This window comes from Lemur catta, chromosome 4 (assembly GCF_020740605.2).
Source record: "Lemur catta isolate mLemCat1 chromosome 4, mLemCat1.pri, whole genome shotgun sequence".
NCBI lineage: Eukaryota > Metazoa > Chordata > Mammalia > Primates > Lemuridae > Lemur > Lemur catta.
Window position 1 is genome coordinate 80,576,931 of NC_059131.1, and position 13,743 is coordinate 80,590,673.

At 38.6% G+C, this 13,743-nt stretch overlaps 1 protein-coding gene across 1 annotated transcript in view; it reads left to right on the plus strand.

Moving 5' to 3' along the window:
- The first annotated feature begins 12,587 nt into the window (after positions 1 to 12,587).
- RANBP2 (RAN binding protein 2) overlaps positions 12,588 to 13,743 on the plus strand; it is a 60,596-nt gene continuing 59,440 nt past the window's right edge. The window contains exon 1 of the mRNA XM_045550368.1: positions 12,588 to 12,797. Coding sequence (XP_045406324.1) covers positions 12,726 to 12,797 — 72 coding nt within the window. The 5' untranslated portion in view covers positions 12,588 to 12,725. The remainder of the gene's footprint in view (positions 12,798 to 13,743) is intronic.

The window sequence follows — 13,743 nt, forward strand, 5'->3', positions numbered from 1 at the left end:
CTGCATCCTCAGTCTCTTTCTCCTGTCAATCCTTTGCCTCTCCTGACACACATGTGCACACACACATGCATGCACAATGCTGCAAAAACCTTTTACAGTTTTGACATTCTTTCAAATTATTCACCGGTCTTACCTTCATCTTCAAATTCTTTGAGTAATCCAAGTTCCCACATCTGGCATGATGGAGTGAGGAGGTCAACCAATCTTCTTTCCAAAAGGTAACCAAACCATATGGCTGGACAAAGTGGTCACAACCATTTTAGCACTCTGTAATTTTACCAAAGCCACACCACAAATGGAGATGTGCTTAAGAATGCAAGCTGATGGACTTTGGATAAGAACAGCCTGAGTCTGTGGCACCTTTGCCCAGGCTACACCCATCTCCCCCAGGTGTCGGTAGCCCACCTTGTTTGCAGCAGCTGGAGGCAAGCCTGAGGAAGGTTTTGATATGGAGCATTGCTAGTTAAGGTGATGATATCGGTGACCAAGAGGAGGAAAAGCCAGTGACTCCTAGCTTGGGGTTGTGGGCCATTTGAGACAAGCAAATGACCAGCATACTAGACAGGGATGTAAGAGGGAGTCCGGGATGGGAGAGCTATAGGGAGGTCGGTAGACTCTCTGCATTCCCTAGGTGGAATACAGGCTCACGGCTCCAGAGGTCAGAGCAAGCCCAAGCCGCATCCACATGCCTAGGCTGCAGAGCCTGTGTCTGTGTCCCGCCTGTGCACGGAGCAGGGGTGCGACAACCTGGCAGGTTGTAAAAGCCAGGGTGGGCTTGCAAATGGCTGGGGGTGTGCCTGCTCCCCACCATACACAGACCCAGCAGCGGACAGTGGAAACCTTACTTGCTTTGACCAATGTTTGACTGACAGCAAACTATGCAGATAAGAAGCAACCCCTAAGAAGCCAGCCTGAAAAATTAAAGCAAACACCAACAATAAAACTAAGCAGTGACCCAAGTGAGTGCACATTGTTGGGGAGACAGGCTTCCTGGATATGGTCCAGCCAGGAAACCGGACAGGATGCACGGAGCAGTTATTGGAAGACTCTGAGAACTACACAGTGGTGGGCAGCTTTCCTAAGAACAGAATTCGAAGACCCACCAAACCAGCAGTGAGTTAACCATTTTCCCTCTGGTGTCCCTGGCTAACCTGGCAGTGGGCATTGGGGGTGCAGACAGAGAAAGCTCCAGAAAATGCCCTCTATTTCTGGCTCAAGTACCAGGAAAAGGGCCTCCTAACATTCAGAGGGAATTTAGAAGTTCCTTCCTCCCCTTTTTTCTTTTCTCCGTTCTCTCACACCTCAGCCCACAAGCAGTCCCATGGTGGCACTGGAACCTACCCCAACAGGGGCTCCAGGAGCCAAAATGCTGAAGAGGGGACCTTCTCCAGTTGGTGGAGCTGTGGTCCCAAGAGGGCAGGACCAACCCAGGTTGCTTTTGTTCCAATTCTGGCCCCGCATTGCTTAGCCCCAGATATAGAAGTGCATGGTAGAGCCGGATAATGAAAGCCTCAGTTTTCTGCTTAGAAGACTAAAAAGAAGCCGCAGCCAACCAAAGCAACAGGGTAATTGCTGAGAGAGTGTTGCTCAGGGAAGCAACCCAATTAAGTTATTTATGAACCCCAGGGCTCATTCCTGACCTGCTCCTGCATAGATCTGGTCCTGTTCAACACACCAAAGACTGAGAGCTGAACTGAAAGACCACTGTCCACAGATATCACCCACCTGCCGCCATGGTTCCCAACTGGCCACTGGGTGGTGCACAAATGGGACAGGACTGAATAGCCCTGTAAACACTTTGGAAACTGAACTGATTTTGGAATCACGGACTATAGAAGAAGGGTTGAAACTTGTAGCTTGAAACTGCCTAATCAAAAATATCTACAATCTCCATAGGACTTAATTGCACTTAATGATTTTTAGTAAATTTACAATGTTGTACAGCCATCCACACAATCTAATTCCAAAATATTTTCATCACCCTAATAAAAGACCTCATTCATGTTAGCAGTCACATGTACTCCCAATTCCTCCTCCACCAGTCCCCTGGCAACCACCAGTCTACTTTCTTTGTCTATGAATTTGACTACTCTGGATATTTCATAAAAATGAAATTGTATAATATATGGGACTTTGTGATTGGCCCCTTTCACTTAATATAATGTTTTCAAGGTTCATCCATGTTGTAATATATATCAGCACTCCATTTTTTTTATGACAAAATAATATTCTATTATATGGTTATAGCAATTTTTTTTTGAAACAGGGGTCTCACTATGTTGCCCAGGCTGGATGGAGTGTAATGGCTATTTATAGGTGCCATCATAGCTCACTGCAGCCTCAAACTCCTGGGCTTAAGCAATCCTCTTGCCTCAGCCTCCCAAGTAATTACGACTATAGGTGTGCACCATCACATCTGGCTATTTTTTTAGAGACAGGTTCTTGCTATATATGCTAGTCTTGAACTTCTGGCCTCAAGCAATCCTGCTGCCTTACTTAGCCTCCTGAGTTGCTGCGATAGGCTGTATTTTGTTTTTCTGATAGTAGCGATCCTAATGGATGTAAGGTAGTATCTAATTGTGGTTTAGATTTGCATTTCTCTAATGATTAGGGATGTTGAGTATCTTTTCATATGCTTGTTGGCCATTTGTATTTCATCTTTAGAGAAATGTGTATTCATGCCTTTTGCTCACTTTTTGTTTGCTGTTGAGTTCTCTATTGTTTTTCTAGTCTCTATTTCACTAATTTCAGCTCTAGCATTTATTATGCCCTTCCTTCTGCTTGCTTTAGGTTTAGTTTGCTTCTTTTCCAGAGTCTTAAGGTAAAAGGTTAGGCTATTAATTTGAGATAATTCTTTTTTAATCCATTTACGTTCAAGGTAATTATTGATAGGTAAGGACTTGCTACTGCCATTTTGTTTACTATTTTCTTGTTGTTCTGTGGATCTTTTGTTTCTTCCTCTCTTGCTGTCTTCCTTTGTGATTAGATGATTTTCTGTAGTGTATGCTTTGATTCCTTACTTTTTAGAGATCATTCTTTTCATCATATAGTCCTTTACAACTATACATTTCCCTCTAAGTACTGCTTTAGCTACATACCACATGTTTTGGTATGTTGTATCTTCATTTCATTCATCTTAAATTTTTCTAATTTCCCTTGTGATTTTTTTTTTCTAATTCTCTGTGTACTTTCTAATTTTGCTTGAGATTTCTTCTTTTTGACTCGGTTATTTAGAAGTGTATTGCTTAATTTCCACTTATTGGTGAAGTTCCTCAAATTTCTTTCTGTTATTGATTTCTAATTTCATTTCATTGTTGTCAAAAATATACTTTGTATGATTTTAATTCTTTTGAATTGATTAAGGTTTATCTCATGCCCTAGCATATGATCTATGCTAAAGAATATCCCAAGTACCTTTGAGAAGAATGTGTATTCTGCTGTTGTTAGGTGGAGTTTTATATATATATGTCTATTATTAGGTCTATTTGTTTATACTGTTGTTCAGGTCTTCTATTTCCTTGATGATCTCTGCCTTGTGGATCCATCTATTATTGTCCTTTAATATATATTTGAAAACTATAATTGGTAGCATTTACAATATATATAAATGTAATATAAGACATCTATAACATAAAGGGAGAAAGGTAAAAAATATATGCTTTTAAGGTTTCTGTATTCCACTTGAACCAGTAATATATTTGTTCTAAGTAATCTGTGAAAAATTAAGTATATTGTAACCCCTGGAGTCACCATTTAAAAAACTATTCAAAGAGATATATTAAAAAAAAGATGAATTAAAACAGAATGCTAAAAATTATTCAAATAACCAGAAAGAAGGCAGAAAAGGTTAAACACAGGGATGAAAATGGAACAAACAGAAATAATGCAGTGGTATACATATATCCAAACAAACATATCCATAATCACATTGAATATAAATGGACTAAATATAAAAATTAAAAGACGTCAGAACGGATAAAAACAATACCCTGCTATAGGATGTTTACAAGAAACTTGCTTTAAAATATGATATATGTATGTTAACAGTAAAGGACAGGAAAAGATATACCATAGAAAAAATAATCAAAAGAGCTGGAGTGGTCATATTGATATCAGACAAGGCAAATTTCAGAGTAAAGAAAATCATTAGGAATATAGAAGGACATTACATAATGATAAAAGGTCAAATCACCAAGAAGACATAATAATCTTAAATGTGTTTGCATCTAACACCACAGCTTCAAAATTCTTGAAGTAAAAACTACAGAACTGAAGAGAGAGATAGACAAATCAAAACTAGGCCTGGCTGTGGCGCGGTGGCTCACGCCTGTAATCCTAGCACTCTGTGAGGCCAAGGCGGGCAGATCTTTTGAGCTCAGGAGTTCGAGACCAGCCTGAGCAAGAGTGAGATCCCGTCTCAACTAAAAAATAGAAAGAAATTATCTGGACAGCTAAAAATATATATGGAAAAAAATTAGCCAGGCATGGTGGCACATGCCTGTAGTCCCAGCTACTCTGGAGGCTGAGGCAGAAGGATTGCTTAAGCCCAGGAGTTTGAGGTTGCTGTGAGCTAGGCTGAAGCCATGACACTCTAGCCTGGGCAATAGAGCGAGACTCTGTCTCAAAAAAAAAAAAAAAAAACTAGGCCTGGTGTGATGGGTCATGCCTATAATCCTAGCACTTCAAGAGGCTGAGGCAGGAAGATCGCATGAGGCCAGGAGTTCGAGACTCCCCAGCCTGAACAACAATAAGATAAACATAACAGGAGAATCTCTGAACACTTGGAAATTAAACAACAGACTTCTAAATAATCCATGTGTCAAAGAGGAAATCTCAAGGAAAATTAAAAAATATCAATATCCCCCATGAACTGAGACACAACAATCTTCAACAAAATATTTGCAAATTGAATCAAGTAGTATATAAAATGTTAATACATATTCAGCCATAAAAAGCTATGAAATTCTGATAAATGCTATACCACGGATGGACCTTGAAAACATTATGCCAAGATGTAAGTTAAATATTCCAGATACAAAAGAACAAATACTGTATGATTCCACTTATATAAGATGCCTAGAATAGGCAAATTCATAAAGATAGAAAGTAGAGCTGAGGTTACCAGGGGCTTGGGGAGTGGGGGGTGGGGATTGTTTAATGGATACAGAATTTCCGTTTGAGATGATCAAAAAGTTTTGGAAGTGGATAGTGATGACAGTTGCACAACATTATCAATGAAATTAATGCCATTGAATCGTACACTTAAAAAGTGTTAAAATGGTAAATTTTATGTTACCACAATAAATAAATAAATCACAACCAGATAGGGTTTATCCTGGGAATTCAAGGATAGTATAATATTCTAAAATTAATCAATGTAATCATATTAACAGCTTAAAGACTAAAAATTACAAGGTCATATTGATCGATGCAGAGAAAGTGTTTGACATAATTCAGTATCCATCCATGATAAAAACTGTCAGCAAACTAGGAATAGAAGGAAATTTCCTCCATCTGGTAAAGGCACCTACAAAATACATACCATTAATGTCCTACCAAATGGTAAAAGTCTTTCCTCTTAAATCCTGTTAAGTAGGGGAGAATGTCCTTTCTCACCAGTCTTATTCAACATTGTACTAGAAGTCCTAGACACTGAAATAAGGCAAAAAAAAAAAAAGGAAGAAGAAAGAAAGAAAGAGAAAGAAAGAAAGAAGAAAGAGAGAGAGAGAAAGAAAAAGAGAGAAAGAGAGAAAGAAAGAAAGGGCATACAGATTGGAAAGATAGAAAACTATCCCTATTCATAGATAATGATTGTCTATGTGTAAAATTCCAAGGAATTTACAAAGAAATCACTCCTAGAATAGATGAGTTTAGCAATGTCACAGGATACAATGTCAACACACAAAAATAAATTGTATTTCTTTTTGATGTACAATGTACAATTGAAAGCTGAAGTCTAAAAAAATAGTATTTATATTAGCTTTATAAAAACAGAATAATTATAACCTAACAAAACATGTATAGGATATATATGCTTAAAATCACAAAATGCTGATAAAACTGAAGAAGATCTAAATAAATGGATAGACATACCATTCCCATGGATTGGAAGACATAGTAAAGATAGCAATTCTCCCTGTATTGATTTATGGATTCAACACATTTCCAAGTAAGTTCCTACCAGTACTTTCATAGGTGTAGACAATTGGATTATAGAATGTATGTGGAAAGTCAAAGGAACTAGAATATGATAATAATTTTGACAAAGAAGTATAAACGTGGAGGAATCATGCTAATAATTTTAAGGCTTATTATAAAGCTATAGTAATCAAGACAGTGAAAAGAGATAGATACATAAATCAATGAAACATAACAGAGAGTCTGGACATAGGCCCACACTAATGCAGGCATTTGATTTTTACAAAAATGCAAAAGCAATGTTATGGAGAAAGGATAATCTTTTCAACAAATAGTGCTGGAACAACTGGACATCCATATGACCAAAATAAGACTCTTGACATAAAAGTTGCACTTTAATACAAAAAGTAACTCAAAGTGGATTGCAGATCTACGTATAAAGTGTAAAACATGGGAGAAAATCTTACCTACAGTGAGGCAAAGAGTTCTTAGACATAATACCAAAAGGATGATTCATAAGGAAAAAAATAGGTAAGCTGAACTTTATTAAAATTAAAAACATTTGGTCTGTGGAATGAAGTAACAAAGTATAGACTTGGAGAAAAATGCTTGTAAATCACATATCTGATAGAGGACTTGTAATCAGAATATATAAAGTCCTCTCAAAACTCAACAGTAAGACAATAATCTGATTTAAAAATGGGCAACAACTAAAATCTATAGTTTACCAAAGAATATATATGGATGGGAAATACACCTATGAAAAAAAATGTTCAACATAATTATCTATAATGATTAAGGGCTAAAATAAAACCATGAAGCCATCTGCTACGCACCATCTAGAATGACCCAAATAAAAAAATTCTGATAATACCAAGTGATAGCAAGGATGCAGAACAACTGGATCTCTCATGCATTGCTGATGGGAATGCAAAAATAATATAGCCTATCTAGAAAACAGTTTGGCAGTTTCTTATGAAGTTAAACATATGCCCATCATAGGAACCAACAATCTCATTCCTGAGTCTTTACTGCAAAGCTGGTATAAACAAAGTTTTCCTTAAGTGGCCAGAGAGTAAATATTTTAGGCTTACAGGCCATAAGTCTCTACCACAATTCCTCAACTCTATCATTGTAATGAAAAAACAGCTATAATCAGTATGTAAATTAATGGGCAGTTGTGTTGCAAAAAAACTTTATTTGCAAAGACAAGCAGCCAGCCCACAGGCCATAGTTTGCTGACTTTTGTCCTAGAAAAATAAGAACGTGTCCACTCAAAAACATTTATACAAACATTTATAGAAGTTCTATTCATAATCACCAAAAACTGGTAACAACCCAAATGTCCTACAACTGGTAAATGGATAGACCAGTGGTGTATCCATACCATGGGATATTACTCAGCAATGAAAAATGAACAATTGCTACACGCAAAAACTTGGGTGAATTTACAAGGCATTATGTTGAGTGAAAGAAGTCTTTATGAAAAGGTTACATACTATATGATTCCATTTATATGGTATTATTCTTGTAAAAATGAAACTACAGTATGGAGAAGAAATCAGTGGTAAGGAAGGGGGGTGAGTGGAGGGTGTAACTCTAAAGTAATAACGAGTGAGTTTTTTCGGATGAAAGAATTGTTGGGTATTCTGATTGTGGCAGTGGTTACATGAATCTGTGCATACATGTCTCAAAATGTGTAGACAATTTTTCTTTATGATTATTTACTGAAAATACCACTATTGCTTCTATTAAAAAGAAAGTAATCATCACTTTGTGCCTGTTTCCTTACCACCTAATCCCTCCTTAACTATACGCAGGCTGGGTTTTGTCTGCACCACTTCTTTCAAAAGTGAACTTTTTGGGACCAAGTCTAAAGAGTTTTTCTTAGTCATCATTCCTGATCTTTTTATTGCATTTGATGCTATTGATTCTTTTCGCCTTAAAGGTCTGCTTTTTAGCTTTCGAGGTGCCTTGCTTTTTGGATTTTCCTTCAGCCACGTTGACTGCTACAGGTAACCTGTTTTCTTACATAATCTGTTCCTTTTAAGTTTAATGTCTGAACAGCAAGCCATAGAATTATATAGAGCTGTACTGCCCAATACCTAGCCATATATGACAACTGAGCACTTGAAATGTGCATAGTGTGACTGAGCAACTGAATTTTTAGTTTAATTTTAATTAAAACTTGATTTTCAATTCAGTTATTAGAAAATACAACTTTGGGGTATGTGTGTATATATATGTATTTTTTTTTTTTTTTGAGACAAGGTCTCACTGTGTTGCCTGGGCTAGAGTGCAGTGGTGTCATCACAGCTCACTGCAACCTCAAACTCCTGGGTTCAAGCAATCCCCCTGCCTCATCCTCCCAAGTATCTGGGACTATAGGCTCATGCCACCATGCCCAGCTAATTTTTTAATTTTTTTGTAATGATGATTCTCGCTGTGTTGCCCAGGCTAGTCTCAAACTCCTGGCCTCAAAGCAATCCTCCCACCTTGGCCTACCAAAGGGCTAGGATTACAGGCAGGAGCTACCATGCCCAGCCTGAATCTATTTTTTTAATCCTAAATTTTACATAATCAAAAAACAGATCAAGTATTTCTCCCATCCAAGTACTAACCAAGCCTGACTCTGCTTAGTTTCCGAGATCAAATGAGATCAGGTGCTTCACGGTGGTACGGCTATAGATAGATCAAGTATTTCTGATGAAAAAACTTACCATCTGAATTCAGATGTATGTGTAAAATACACACCAGATTTTTAATACTGAGTACAAAAAAAGGAATGGAAGATAGCTCATTAATAATTTATATTAATTACATGTTGAAATTATATTTTGAATCTAATTTGAATAAAAATTATTAAAATTAATTTTTCCTGTTTCTTTTTACTTTTTAAAAGGTAGCTACTAGAAAATTTAAAATTACATGTTGTGTCACATTGTATTTCATTAGATAGCACTGACATAGGGAATTTGATTCCCACAGATACACACATACACATATATACATATACACATACATATAGTTATATACATACAAATGCATATATGTGTAGATAGATATATATGCACCAATCACAAATTAGGAAATATATATACATGTATTTCTGTGATTTGTACAAGCTCTGCCTCACATGCTTCTAGGCAGCGTTGTGTTATGTGATAGCTCCAAATATTTCCTCAGTTGATGGATGAAATATCCATTTCTGCATATGAAAGGCAGTTTAGGTTTTATGGATATCAAGAACAGCCATGTACAGAAGCTTCTATTATATTTTCCCAGAGATGCAATTAAAGCAAAAGTTTAAAAATGAAAACAATTATGCCCAAGAACAAAAGATGGTGTCAGCAGTAATATGCAGGCATGACGATTCCTCTTGTTTCAACATTTTTAACCTCATCATGTATACTAAGTTCAGAGGCATGAGAATGTTCAAAGTCCTAGGTAGCAAGCAGCAGTCTAGGATTACTATAGAATCACACAAAGTGGGAGCACTGAGAAAATGATGTAATGGATTGACAGTATGAATGCTTCTGAACAAAAAAGAATCATATGCTATGTGAAAGATAATGTATCTGCGATGGATGATAATCAGCAACAGAGGATAGAGGTACTTGAGGAGATGAAAAAAAATCTCTTAAGTTTGATTAGCATCAAAGTTGGATGCTTATTAGTTGAATTCATTCAGAAGTTGAGGACTCAGAAGATTGATCAGGTAAAACTGCTGCTGATGAAAAACGTCACAAGCTAGTTATTTCTATGGATTGAACTCTAACTCAAATTGCATCTGCCTAGCATCAATATGAGTGATGAAGCTGATAGAGTAGAATTTATCCTGTTGCCAAAAAAGTTCTTTGCAGAGAACATTATGGTCAAGTGTGTGATTTGGGGAAAAGGTAATTTGCTTGTGAGAATAGGTTTGGATGGAACTGGTCTATTCTGGGAAAAGAGGTGGGCTACAGAGGACATCAAGTAGAAGAGAGTACATACATACTTTTAAAGGCTAGGACATACTCATCCTCCCTTTTGGTGAAAACTGAGGTTTTGAAGCTTTATAAATGTACTTTGACTCCACCAAAAAACTGTTAGAATAAATAAATTCAGTAAAGTTGCAGAATAAAAAATCAACATACAAAAATCAATAGTGTTTCCATACACTAACAACGAATTATCTGAAAATGAAATGAAGAAAACAGTCCGATATATAGTAGCACCAAAAAAAAAAAAGTAGAAATAAATTTTACCAAGGATGTGAAAGATCTGTACACTGAAAACCATAAAACATTGATGAAAGAAATGGAAGAAGATACAAATAAATGCAAAAATATCCTATGTTCATGGATTGGAAGAGTTACTATTGTTAAAATGTCCACACTACCCACAGCAATCTACACATTCAATACAATTCTTATCAAAATTCCAATGACATTTTTCACAGAAAGAAAAAAATCCTAAAATGTGTATGGAACCACAAAAGACTTTGAATAACCAAAGCAATTTTGAGCAAAAAGAATGAAGCTGAAAGGCATTACACTGTCCAGTTTCAAACTATTTTACAAAGCAGTAGTAATCAAAACAATGATACTAACATAAAAATAGATACAAAAAATAGATATATAAACCAAAGGAACAGAATTTAGAGCCTAGAAATAAATCCACACATTTACATGGTCAAATGATTTTTGACAAAGGTATTAAGAACACAAAATGGGGAAAGGGCAATCTCTTTGATACGAAGTTTTGGGAAAAGTGGATATCCACATGCAGAACTAAATTGGACCCTCATCTCACACCATTAACATAAATCAACTCAAAATGAATTGCAAACTTGTATGTAAAACCTGAAACTGTAGAACTACTAGACAAAAACAGTAAGAAAGTTTCTTGACGTTGGGATCGCTTGAGCCCAGGAGTCTGAGGTTGTAGTGAGCTACAATGATGCCACTCCACTGTACTCTACCAGAGCCAGAGTGAGACACTGTCTCAAACAAACAAACAGTACTCTCACAAAGTTGTTGGGAGAATTAAATAAGTTAATACAAGTGAAGTGCTAAGAAAAGAGCTTGGAACACAGGAAGTGCTTACTTGCTAGCTATGGCTATTGTTATTAACACACTTTCCAAGACAAACTCAAGGTTTCACCTATCACTTGATATTCATGATTTCCAAGTCCATCAGGGATCTTTGTCCCATCATTTCATCTACCTACTAGGCCGTCTCTACCTGGATATACAAATGGTGACTGAAGTGAAATAAATCAACTCCCTAAAATAATCTTCCACCCCAAACCAGATTTTCTTTATATGTAATTTCTGTTAATGTAGGTCAGTCACACTAGTAACCTTAGACCCATCTTTTCCTTTTTTAAATTCACATTTAATATGACGGAAATAAAACAAAACAAAATGCTGTTTTTCCTTCTTTATAAAGGCAATATATTTATTCATTATAGAAAATTTAGAAAATACAGAAAAAACAAAAACGACAAAAATTACTCATAACCAAAAAATCACAATTTCCAGTAAAAAATTTCAACATATTTTATTTGATATTTTCCCACATAATTAAGACCCTACTGTATGCACAAATGTGATCTTTTTAAAACTAAAATGTCCTCACCATTAAAAACAATCTGTAAGCCTTGTTTTAAAATAAGATTTTAAAATTCAAATTCTTAAAGAGAACATTTCTGGAGATTTGAAAACTACAGATAACTCAAAATCTTGAGATTACTGTTGACATTTCGGTATGTCCTGTTCTTCTGCTATTGAAATATACATAGATTTGAGGGACTATTTCTACATATGCAGTTGACCTTTGAACAACATGAGTTTGAACAGCACCGACCACTTGGCGGATAGAAAATACAGAATTCGCGGTCTCCATTTACGGCAGGGCTGATTGTGGGATTTGAAAATGTGCGGATCTTGATATACGCGGGTGGTCCTAGAACCAATCCCCCGCGTATACCAAGGCATGACTGTATTTTAAAACCTGTAATCGTCCACAACGGTATTTATGGCCTACCTTTTAATTATGCCTTTTAAAAAATATTATAAATTATTTTATATTCTTATATTCTTTTTAAAAGCATACATTTTAAAATACTTGGTATTCACACGTGTCCGACACAATGCATTTAACCAATCACCTCCAGAAACACTGTTCCAATTTACACGCTCACCAAATTGGCCTGAGTGTGTTATCTTTCCACAGCAGTGTGGAATGATAATTAAGAACAAACTACCAAAACGCTTAAGAACCCAGCAGATAACACGTTGTCTCCTGGACCCGAACGTTTCTTTTCCCGCCTCACGCTATGGGCGCTGGCCGCGGAAATCTGACCAGAGCCCGGAAGGACCGCGCACAAGGCGGGGCCGACTGCGCGTTGTGTGCGCGGAGAGAGCGCCGCCGTCGCCAGCGCGGCGCACAGTGCTGACGCAATACGCACGCAAGTCGTGAGGCCCCCTTCGCCCGCGACGGCGCTGCGTCACGGGCTTTCGGGCGCTTTCCTCCTAGAGACGGCGACTGCTGCCGGGCCGAGCGCTGGCCTCCAGCGCCAGTGGAGCCAGGTCGGCGGCGCGATGAGGCGCAGCAAGGCCGATGTGGAGCGGTACATCGCCTCGGTGCAGGGCTCCGCCCCGTCGCCCCGAGAGGTACGCAGGTCCCGGAGAGACCGGTGGCCTCGCCTTGGCCCGGCCGCGGCCTCCCGCGCGCCGGTGTCATGGCTCCTGACGGCCGCTGCTCCCTGGCGCGTTCCGTTGAGGCGCCGGCCGTCTCGTGCGGTCCGTGGGCAGCGTGGCGCTAGCGAGCGGGCGGGGGAGGGGTGGGGGGACCGCGACATGAGGGTGGCCGTTGGGGCGGGCGCTTTCTCTTCCTCCTGGCCTGCTCTCCACGGCCTTCATTCGCGGGCCCACCCCGGCGCGGGCTTTCTTGGCGGCTCGCGCGCCGCGTCAGGCCTGCATGGCCTAGTCCCCGGGGCTGGGACGCCTACTAGCCTCCCCTGGGCGCCCCGGTTACCGTATCCGGGAGGGTTCTTTGTATCTGCCAGACTGTTACCGGTGCGGCGGAGGTCGCAACTCCTCGGCTTGGTGGAACCCAGCCGGGACTGACGCAGTCCTGGGGAGGGCTTTTGCCGCTGTGACGGGTGATATCCTAGGCATCCAGGCGGCGATGGCCACATTTGCAATGGCCTGACAGGGCAAATGACATGGGAACTCCTGTTGTTTTGAGGTGTCTGTTGCTGGGTCTTTATAACGGTCCAGCTCCACTACTCATACTCTTTTCTTTCACTCCCACAACTCTTTGGAAGCTGGTTTTATTTGCAAAAAAAAAAAAAAAAAAAACCAAAAAACGAAAAACCAGAATGTCGGAAATTCTAAATTTCTTACAGACCATTGTTACTATGGCGTAGAATTTTTAACCTTTTTCACAACGTGATCTTAGGGCATTTTTCCTCTTTAAAGGTAAAATAATGTGTTAGATGTGTTTTGCATTCAACAAGATTTTAGCAATTGGACGTAGAGAGTGATGGAAAAGCTGTTAAGGGTGAATGCGTACAGGATTTTGAGTCAGGTTGCCAGAGGTTGAATAATCACAACT